The sequence below is a fragment of the Oryx dammah genome, unplaced genomic scaffold (assembly GCF_014754425.2).
Source record: "Oryx dammah isolate SB20612 unplaced genomic scaffold, SCBI_Odam_1.1 HiC_scaffold_11, whole genome shotgun sequence".
Taxonomy (NCBI): Eukaryota; Metazoa; Chordata; class Mammalia; order Artiodactyla; family Bovidae; genus Oryx; species Oryx dammah.
The window spans coordinates 19,052,424-19,063,562 of record NW_024070195.1 but is presented as its reverse complement, the minus strand read 5'-3'; the positions used below and the strand labels follow the sequence as shown (position 1 = coordinate 19,063,562).

Genomic DNA, 11,139 nt, shown 5'->3' with positions numbered 1-11,139 from the left:
GCCGTCTTTCTTGCTGCGCAGGCGCTCTGCCGTCTTCTGAGAGGCGAGGGTGATTCCCCGCGGGTGGTGGTTGATGGGCTAGCACTGCGGGCGCTGGGCGCCTGTGCAGAGTCTGGCGTCTGACCGTCCCCGCCCCCTCCCCCTCCACCACCCACCCCACCAACTCCGGGCCAGGTTCAAGGTGCGGGGAACCGATGGAGCGGAACAGCGGTCCAGAGGCTGGGCCGGAGGCGGAGCTGGAGGAGGGGGAGCCCGAGGTGAAGAAGCGGAAACTCCTGTGTGTGGAGTTTGCTTCGGTCGCGAGTTGCGACGCCGCTGTTGCTCAGTGCTACCTGGCCGAGAACGACTGGGAGATGGAAGTAAGCTTTCGCTGCTTCTCTCTTGCCAGCTCTTCACTTTGGTGATGCAGGCGTACGTCCCATCCCTGTGTCTTTGTTTTGCAGAGGGCGCTGAACTCCTACTTCGAGCCGGCCGTGGAGGAGAGCGCTTCAGAAAGCCGTCCCGAGTACCCCTCTGAGCCCAAGTCCTGGTGAGTGACGACGGGCCGGGGACCCGTTCGGGCGGAGGCAGTCGGGTACCAGGTTGCGTTGGGCATCCGGGACCTGCCATCGAGTTAGGCGGCGGGTCTGAGTAGCCGGAGAAGGAGGATTGGTGTAGATGAGACCTGCCCCAGCAGTTGGGCTCACGCTTCTCCCGAGAAGTCCAGGCTGTGTCACTTCGGATGTACTTTGGAGTCCTAGGGAGAAATATGAGAAATGTAATATTTTACTCCAGGTGTAGGGAATACGTAAGCGAGCGTTTCGAAATGGATGAGACACAAAATCCTCTGCTGAAGAATGGTAGCTTGGAAGTCTCCTTGCTTCCTGTTGTTGTTTGTTTACTCTCTGCTGGCCGGCCAGGATAATGGTTTTTGCTCTTAAAGTCCGTATGCCTTACAGGTTTCCCCACGGTTTGACCACTGCCTGTCTTCCTGGGTTCGTCTCCTTTTCCTACCCCCACAAAACTTCCAGGCATGTCAGTCAGTCAGTTCAGTCGCTCAGTCGTGTCCAACTCTTTGCGACTCCATGGACTGCAGCACACCAGGCTTCCCTGTTCATCACCATCTCCCGGAGCTTGTTCAAACTCATGTCCGTCCAGTCAGTGATGCCATCCAACCGTCTCATCCTCTGTCGTCCCCTTCTTCTCTTGCCTTCAATATTTCCCAGCGTCAGTCTTTTCCAGTGAGTCATTTCTTCTTATCAGGTGGCCAAAGTATTGGAGTTTCAGCTTTAGCTGAATATTCAGCACTGATTTCCTTTAGGATTAACTGGTTGGATCTCCTTGCAGTCCAAAGGACTCTTAAGAGTCTTCTCCAACACTGCAGTTCAACAGCATCAGTTCTTTGGCGCTCAACTAACTTTATGGTCCAACTCTCTCATCCATACATGACTACTGGAAAAACCATAGCTTTGACTAGACAGACCTTTGTCGGCAAAGTAATGTCTTTGCATTTTAATGCTGTTTTGGTTAGTTATAGCTTTTCTTCCAAGGGGCAAGCGTCTTTTAATTTTGGAGCTGTGATTTTGGAGCCCAAGAAAATAAAGTCTGTCACTGTTTCCATTATTTCCCCATCTATTTGCCATGAAGTGATGGGACTGGATGCCATGGTCTTAGTTTTTTGAATGTTAAGTTTTAAGCCAGCTTTTTCGCTCTCCTCTTTCACCTTCATCAAGAGGCTCTTCAGTTCCTCTTCACTTTCTGCCATAAGGGTGGTGTCATATGAGGTTATTGATATTTCTCCTGACAATCTTGATTCCAGCTTGTGCTTCATCCAGCCCAGCGTTCTCATGATGTACTCTGCATATAAGTTAAATAAGCAGGGTGACAATATACAGCCTTGACGTGCTCCTTTCCCAATTTGGAACCAGTCTGTTGTTCTATGTCCAGTTCTAACTGTTGCTTTTTGACCTGCATACAGATTTCTCAGGAGACAGGTAAGGTGGTCTCGTATTCCCATGTCTTGAAGAATTTTCCAGTTTGTTGTGATCCACACAGTCAAAGGCTTTGGCGTAGTCAATACAGCAGAAGTAGATGTTTTTCTGGAATTCTCTAGCTTTTTCTATGATCCAGCAGATGTTGGCAGTTTGATCTCTGATTCCCTGACTTTTCTAAATCCAACTTGAACATCTGGAAGTTCATGGTTCACGTGCTGTTGAAGCCTGGCTTGGAGAATTTTGAGCATTACTTTACTAGCGTGTGAGGTGAGTGCAATTGTGTGGTAGTTCGAGCATTCTTTGGCATTGCCCTTCTTTGGGATTGGGATGAAAACTGACCTTTTCCAGTCCTGTGGTCACTGCTGAGTTTTCCAGATTTGCTGGCATATTGAGTGCAGCACTTTCACAGCACCATCTTTTAGGATTTGAAATAGGTCAACTGGAATTCCATCTCCTCAGCTAGCTTTGTTCATAGGCCCACTTGACTTCACATTCTAGACATATCAAATTTTTCTTTTCTCCAGTGGGTCTTTTTTTCTTGCCTTTCAGCTCTTATAAAGATATTTATCACCTCTGCCTAGAACCTTTTTCTTCCTCCTTTGTTGCTTTTCTTACAATTGCACTAGTGTATATATGTATGTCCTTATCTTTAGGTGTGTGTGTTTGCGCACTCAGTCGTATCCAACTCTTTTTGACCCCATGGACTGTAGCCCACTGGGCTTCTCTGTCCATGGGCTTCTCCAGGCAGGAATAGAGAGTGGGTTGCCATTTCCTTCTCCAGGGGATCAGTGCATTCAAAATACTTATGCAATTGTTTCTGAATAACAGGTAAAGCAAGTAAATGTTAAATAAGTAAAATGTTAACATTTATTTGTATGAATGGTGAGTAGAATTCTTTTTACTGTTTTCTGAAAGTCTGAAATTATTTCCAAAGAAAGTTTATAGTTACAGTGGTGAGTATTTTGCAGTATATTCAAATATTGAATCATTATATTGTGTACCTGAAACTGGTATAATGTTTTATATACATTATACTGTGTGACACAGAAGTGATAGGGTGTCCTCCTCAGTGCAGTAGATCAGGAGGCACCTGATATGGATTCGTCCCCAATACTGGTTAATCATATTTTGATTAAAACAAAAAATGGGGGGGAGTTCCCTGGTGGTCTAATGGTTAAGACTTGGAGCTTTCACTGCTGTTGCTGGGTTTCAGTCCTTAATTGGGGAGCTAAGATCCTGCCAGCTGCGTGGCAAGGCCATAAAATAAAAAACAATTTTCTAAAAGAAGTTAAAATACTGGCATTAAATATATTAAAATTATAAATACAAAACCCTAGTTCTTAAATTTGTGTGTATTTTATAAATGTTTAGGAGTCACCTTTTAGTAATGTTTGTCCCTCCACTCAAATGTCCAGGCCTTGATGGGAGAGGTGGAGTCAGGCAGGCCTGAGGACTGGAACCCACACATGTGGTCTCTCCAGCATGGCAGTCACAGGGCAGTCAGACTGCCCATGTGAGAGCTCAAGATTCTTGGACACAGGTTCCAAAAGACTGGAGTGAAAGCTGCAAGGCTTCTAATTGCCAAACCTCAGAAACCCCACAATATCCTTTTCACTGTGTTCTGTTGATCAAGTAAGTCACTGAAGCCCAGATTCAAAGAGAAGGGTGTTCATTGGATTTCACCTCTCAGTGAGGCGAATAACAGAATTGTAGCCATTCCTTATCTGGCACAGTGAAACCATATTTCAAATATGATTTAAGATGAATCCAAATAAATGTGGAAATCTTACGTACTTAATCTAATTTGGGGTTGTAGTCTATAAAGTTATTTTAATGACCTATATCATTGAGGGATATCAAGTTGGTTCTAAGTGAGCAGACTTTTGCATAACATAGAATCTAGTTTTCTGTAGTCATCAGACTCTTGGTCTTCCATAGGCAGATAGTTTTAGGACTCTTAAAATGTACTTACCCCCCTGCCCAACTTCGCAATGAGGAAGACTAAGAATAAATGTGAAATCCAAAATTGATCATGAATTGCAATTAAAATAACATAAATAAAATTTCAGCAAGAGAATTTTACTTACCTGTAAAATGAGGGCTACAAAGATTTGAAAAATAATTTTTAAGTTAATCAGTTTCTAGATTATTTGCAGAGTTGTGTTTCATTCTGCTCTTGCCAGTGTTGACCTAACCAAGGAAGAAACAAATGATTCAATTAGTTCTAAAACCAGCGCATCTGAAGATAAAAGTGTTCAGCAAGAAGATGGCAGCGTATTCTCTTTCATTACCTGGAATATTGATGGATTGGACATGAACAATCTGCTAGAGAGGGCTCGAGGGGTGTGTTCCTATTTAGCTTTGTAAGTATTACATCTGTTTCATGATAGTGTGATAATGTGTCTTACCTGCCTACAGGGAGGGTAGTAGATCAAGGTTATGGGCTTTGCAACTGGACCTGACTTCAGAGTCCAGCTCTCAGAGGAAATATCAGAAAGAATCAGCAGTGATTGCCTCTGGGAGCAGGACTGTGGGTTGGGGTTCAGAGGGAACACTAACTTTTGTTTGAAGCCTTCTGGTACTGTTTTACTTACTAAACTTGTTATATAATTATTATTGTGAAAAGAAAATTGCCAGTGTGATCCGTATCTGCCACACACTGGCTCTGTGACCCTGTGGAACCACTTGAGAGCCATTTCAGTTCTCTGGAGCTCGGACTCCATTTTCTTCATCATGGATAGTAACTGTTTCAAGAGGACAGAAAGAGACAACACTTCAGGCATCTATTAGAGTATAAGACAGTTGGAAGCTCTTAATATTACTGGGTGTCTACAGTCAGTGATCCCAGTTCTTCTGACTTTAAAGAGTTGTCACATATATATATATATGTTTTAATTTGATCTTTACAGTATTATGTGTTAAGTAACACAGATCTTTCTCATTTTATAGTTATCAAAGATCAGTGTAAACATCAAATAGTAGGTGTCCTAGAGGACTATAATTTTGTGTTTCTTTTATGCTGTGGTATTTTCCTAATAGGTAGCTGCAAATGAAATGGTATACCTGGTACTTATCATGAATTGATGTGTTTAATTAGGTACAGCCCTGATGTGATATTTCTACAGGAAGTTATTCCCCCATATTATGCCTACCTAAAGAAGAAAGCAAGTAGTTACCAGATTATTACAGGTAACAATTTTTATGTTATTTAACTTGTCTTTTTTTTTTTGAAAAACAAGTCAAGGAGAGAGATAAAGTTAAACAATTGGAACATAGGGGAAAAAAAGCACAAATAAAGTAAGCTTGAGAAAAAGAAGTCACACTCTCTGATATTGAAAAAATCATAGGACCTTTCAATCTGGAGGTTCATAACCTTCAGTTCTAGAAAATTCTTTTTCTCTTTCTCCTTTCCTCCCTCCGTCTCCCTCCTCCTTTCCTCCTGCTGCCTTGCCCAGCTGCTGTCTTCCGAGTCTGCTGCTCTCCTCCCTGCCCCTCCCTCTCCAGTCCTTCCTCCCTTCTCTCCCTTTTCTTCTTTTCCTGGTTTCCCTCTATTCTGATAAACCAGTCACCCCTTCTCCATCTGCTTTGCTCTCTGAAAAACCTGGAAGCTTTTATTCACTGCCCCTCCACTTCTGTTCTCTTTTCTTCTTGCAAGTTTTTACTTTCTAAATTTTTTATTCACTTACTATGATTTTTCTGGTGCTTTCAGAGTTAAAAGTAACTTCCTTTCAAGTTGCCTCAATTTGTCTTATACTCTTGCCTTTCAAAATTTTTTCAAATTTTTATATTTGGTATTAGCACTGTTAACTGTTAGGGGCATTTATGTAAATTCATTTTTATTTTTGTATTTCTTCCATATTTCCAGCTACATTTTTGTATTTCTTCCATACTTCAATTATGTCGGGACTTGGTAGGCCATCTTCAACTATTCTGAAGTAATAGTTTACTCTTAAGATGTAGATCCATTTAAATTCTGTACCTGTTTGTTAAAATAGAATTTTTAGTAGGGAACTTGGGGTAAACTGCAAATACCCCTGACCTCTCAGTGTACATTCTTTTCCACAAACACTTGAAGGTCATGAAGAAGGATATTTCACAGCTATAATGTTGAAGAAATCGAGAGTGAAGTTTAAAAGCCAAGAAATTATTCCTTTTCCAAATACGCAAATGATGAGAAACCTTTTGTGTGTGCATGTAAGTAATTTTTTAAAATTGACTTAAAAAGAAGAATGAACTAATTTTTTCATAGCTCGCTGATGATGTCTTTAAAAAAAATAAAACATTGTATTTAGAGAAATATTTACTCCTCACAGATTCTTTTAAATAGTCTTAAAGAACTTTATAAATTAAATTTTTTAGACACATTTCAAATATAGACAAATTTGTAAAACTAAGATCCTTGATTCATTAGCTATTTTCTTAATATATGAGTTTGCTAACATTCCACATTTGCTTTCTAGTTTTTTGTTTTTTTTAATTAAATGCACTGTAATTGGTACTGTGTTGCATTCTGTGAGTCTTTAAAAAATTAGCCAAATAGGTCTTGCTTTCATAGAATTCCTATATTAGCAGGGGAGAGATTATATGTATAGTAACTAAAATAAAGGAAAGGCATAAATGCTGTAGGAGAGGTGTAATCATGTGCCTTGAAAGCTTAGAGGAAGAAGAGATGACTTTTAGCCACATTGTTTAGTGACGGTTTCACGATGGAAGTTGTATTTGAATTGGGCCCTGAAAAATAACATAAAATATAGACATTAAGAACATGGTGGCAGAACCACCATGAGCAAACTTGTGCAAATTGCAAATAGCAGGGTATGTTTATATGAAAGAGGGCATGTACAGCTCGAAATGAGCGTTCTATTCAGTTGAGTGTAGAGGGTACAAAGAGGAGGGGTAGTGTGATGAGAGGCTAGTAAAGTAGGTTGGATCCAGATTATAAGAGATCATGAAAGCTCAGTATAAAAGAATTTGGACTTGACTCTGCAGGCAATTAGTTGAAATATTGACAGATCTTAACATTGTTGGTATCTTCGTTGCAAATGGTATGTGATTCTCATTCATTCATTCATCATTTAACTGACATTATTTGGAATTAGCTATGTGCCAGGCTCTCGATACTATAGTAGAAAACAAAAGAGCCTTCTTTGCTTTGAAATGATTCAACAGCTTTGCAGGAGAGAGGTAATGGGGCTGCAATTTAATCTGTGGGACCTTATGAACAGTCTACAGTGTGCTGTAGGAGGATAGAAGAGGGAGCCACTGAGACCCGGGACATTGGGAAAGGGCTCACAGTGGAGTGGACATTGGGGTTAGGTCTTGAAGTATTAGTGGGTACTTGCTCAGTATTCTTCCGGAGTCTTCTTTGACCTTTTAGAGATAAGCTCATTGCTGATGCTACAGTTTCACTTTAATAAATGTTACTATGTAACCAATCAATTGAATAATTACTGATTCTGTTTACAAAGTTCAGTGTTAACAGTGGATCCTTTTCCCAGCTCTCATCATTTATTTATCTTGTTGCAGGTGAGTGTGTCAGGAAATGAACTTTGCCTTATGACTTCTCATTTGGAAAGCACCAGAGGGCATGCTAAGGAACGAATGAATCAGTTGAAAATGGTTTTAGAGAAAATGCAAGAGGCTCCAGGATCAGCTACAGTTATATTTGCTGGAGATACAAATCTCAGGGATCAAGAAGTGAGTGGTGAAGTCAGTTCAGTGTTTATAGGCAGTTTGTTGCTGTGGAAATTCATTTAGATTTTCTTGTGTTTTTGGTGTTTTTTTTTTTAAATTTTGTTCATGGCTACATTGAATCTTCGTTGTGGCATGTGGGGTCTTTAGTTGCAGCATGCAAACTCTTAGTTGAGGCATTTGGGATCTAGTTCCCTGACCAGGGATCACTTAGGGGCCTCCTGCATTGGAAGTGCAGAGTCTTAGCCACTGGACTACCAGGGAAGTCCCCCTAGGTTTCTTTTGACTAAAGCTATTAAAACTAGGACCTTCATTTGTTCATTATTTGTAAGTGGCCTTGCAGATGCAGTTCAGTGAATAATTATTTAGACTGTACTACTTGCCTTGCACAGGGAAAGCAGAGGCAGAAGACGCTGTTACATTATTAGTGAAATATATATATATATATATGTTGCATATGAAAAGGACAATGCAAAACAATATATGTTGATTAAAAAGAGGGGTGTAGAGAAAATAATATTAGAAGAGTTTAGCAATGGTCGCTTTATTTTCAGTTTCTCTAGTTGCAAGGTGAGAAGAACAAAGATTTGACCAGCCTAGTTTTCCCTAACTCTTCCTACTGAGATTTTCTTTTTTCAACCTTTTTTTTTTTTTTAACCTTCATGACATTGGATTTGGCAATGATTTCTTAGATATGATACCAAAAGCACAGAGAACAAAAGAAAAAATAGATAAGGTAGACTTAATCAAAATTAACTTTTGTGCATTAAAGGATATTATCAGTGGAGTGAAAGGCAATCCATGGAATGGTAGAAAATATTTCCAAGTCATATATCTGATGAGTGATTGATATACAAAATATACAAAGACCTCCTACAGTTAAAAAAAAAAAAAAAAAACCTCATTAAAAAATGGGTAAAATACACATGGAATTCTACTCTGTTATGTGGTAGCCTGGATGGGAGGCAAGTTTTGGGGAAAATGGATACATGTATATGTATGGCTGAATCCTGTCTCTGATCACCTGAAACTATCACATTGTTAATCAGCCATATCCCAATACAAAATAAAAAGTTAAAAAGGCAAAAGATTGATATTTCTCCAAAGAAGACATACTAATGGCCAATAAGTACTTGAAAAGATGTTTAATATCATTGGTCATGAGAAAAATGCAAATCAAAACCAAGATGAGATACCACTTCACAGACATTAGCATGACTATTATTTTTTTTAAAAATAACAAGTGTTGGCAGAAATGTGGAGAAATTGGAACCCTATGCCATAGAACTGTAGTGTTAATGTCATACATTTTATGTATACTTTACCACAATAAAAGTTTCTTTTAAATCCTAGAGTGAATGGGAGGAAAAGTTAATGTTATTAGTAAATTTCAAAAAACTGCAGATATTTGACATTATTAGATCATATAAAATGGTATACGTCTAAATTTAGGTTACGTCTAAATAGCTTAGAGTAACAGTTTTGCCTTCTCTACACTTATGTTCATTTTTTAAAAACTACTAATAACAATAACTGAGGCCATGGGTTGTCAGTCTTCTGGGTTTTATCTGATACCCAAAATTAGGGATCTATTTAAGAGAAAGGGCAAATTTCAGACCTCTCTGGCTCTCTTGATATCTTTATATTGCCTACTTATTATCACGCAGTAAAATACTTTTATAAAATATCTAGTTGTACCCAGTTTTGCATTTGTGCATCAACAAATAATCTGTGGCATTCTGACTGGAAAAATTGTACTTAGATGCAGTCATGGTAAAGACCTTTTTAATTTAAGGGAAAAAAGACTGAAAAGAGTTCTTTCTTTTTCTTTTCAGGTTACCAAATGTGGTGGTTTACCCAACAACATTTTGGATGTCTGGGAGTTTTTGGGCAAACCTAAGCATTGCCAGTATACATGGGATACACAAATGAACTCTAATCTTGGAATAGCTGCTACTTGTAAGCTTCGTTTTGATAGAATATTTTTTAGAGCCGCAGCAGAAGGTGGCCACATTATTCCCCAAAGTTTGGACCTGCTTGGGCTGGAAAAACTGGACTGTGGTAGATTTCCCAGTGATCACTGGGGTCTTCTGTGCAACTTAGATATAATATTGTGAACTGCTTTTCAAATACTAGTTTTAAATGTTTGAAGTGATTTTGTTCTGTGATTATAATTTCAATTATAATTTCTATTTGTTCTGGAAAGGTAGTTTAACAAGGAGGAATTATAAACTGGATCATTGTAACAGAAGGAAAAACTACTGTGATTTTATTTTGTGGATTGTGTCCTCAGATTTCAGAACTAAATCTTAATGTTCATTTAGGCTAAAGCATACCTGTGTTGAAAACACGAGGCCTGTTAATGCAAGGTCACAGTGGCCACCAGAGCTTTTAATAGTGCTCGCAGCTGCTGGCTGGATTTCAAGCAGGGCCACATTTTGTCTGTGGACTAGCCTTTATATTAGATTCATTTTTTAAATCAGGTACCAAAATAGTTATATTTTAAGTAAGTCTTCAAAAAAAAAAAAAGGTTACAGAGTCCTTGGGATTGGATCTTTTAATACTATTTCATAAATCCAGATAATCTGATAGTTATCGTCCATCAGATTTTTTGTCAGTTAACAGTGCCTAATTGGTAAGCTAGAAATGAACTCATGATTTAAAATTCCTTAACTTTAAAAAACTTGAGTTTGTAGTTATGTCACTGAACAGAGGCAAAGTTAGGCTTGATAATGATTAAAGTCAGTTTTCCAGAGGCATTGGGCTTTTTTTCTAAGAGAAAAATGTGTAAAGAGAAATAGACATTTAGTTTTACTGCTTGTAAAACTGAATTTTTCTCAGGAGGTGAATAAGGAACACTTCTACATGTGCTTTAAGGAAACATTTTTTTCTTCCCCATAAGAGAGTATACTCTAAATAAATAATTTTGCTTGTTTGTAGTTTGTTTTAACATGCTTTTGTGCTCGTGATGGAATTGAAGTCATTACCTGCTTCCTATTTCTGGCTCCACAGCTACTGCACCTTCACCTTTGTGTGGAAGAAAGCAGCTTTTTACATTACTTCTCACTCTGCCAAGTATTACCAAGAATTGACTTCCTCAGTATACAGAAAGGAAAACTGGTGGTAGATAATTGGAATGAGAAGTGGCAGAACCTTGTTTTCATCAGGAGTGTCAAAATTAACATCCAAAACACCTTTAAAGAGACAAACTGAATGTGTACATATGGTTTGTTCCAATGGAAAAGAGGTGTACATGTTAATTGTTTAAGAAAATGAGAATTAATGCTAAAATTTTAGCATATATTACAGAAGCAATAGTTCATTTTTGTGGGAAAAGGCTGTTTGGGGCACAAACTGCTTATTCACTTGAAAAAAGAGTTAGAATAACTCTACCACACTTCATAATACCAAAAAAAAAAAATCTGGATAAGTGACAGGCTAAATATAAAAAAAAAATGTAGTACTGTGTATTGAT

At 38.7% G+C, this 11,139-nt stretch overlaps 1 protein-coding gene across 2 annotated transcripts; it reads left to right on the top strand.

Moving 5' to 3' along the window:
• Positions 1-12: 12 nt before the first annotated feature.
• On the top strand, positions 13-10,205 carry TDP2 (tyrosyl-DNA phosphodiesterase 2). 2 transcript variants are annotated; one of them, XM_040249926.1, is made up of 7 exons: positions 13-359; positions 444-529; positions 4,157-4,336; positions 5,071-5,162; positions 6,049-6,167; positions 7,500-7,670; positions 9,500-10,205. In XM_040249926.1, exons 1-7 carry the CDS (start codon positions 195-197, stop codon positions 9,779-9,781), a joined length of 1,095 nt encoding a protein of 364 aa, XP_040105860.1. In that variant the 5' UTR covers positions 13-194; the 3' UTR covers positions 9,782-10,205. The 2 variants fall into 2 exon arrangements, with proteins under 2 accessions (XP_040105860.1, XP_040105861.1); XM_040249927.1 differs by lacking the exon at positions 4,157-4,336 and having other exon boundaries at positions 44-359.
• Positions 10,206-11,139: the final 934 nt, after the last annotated feature.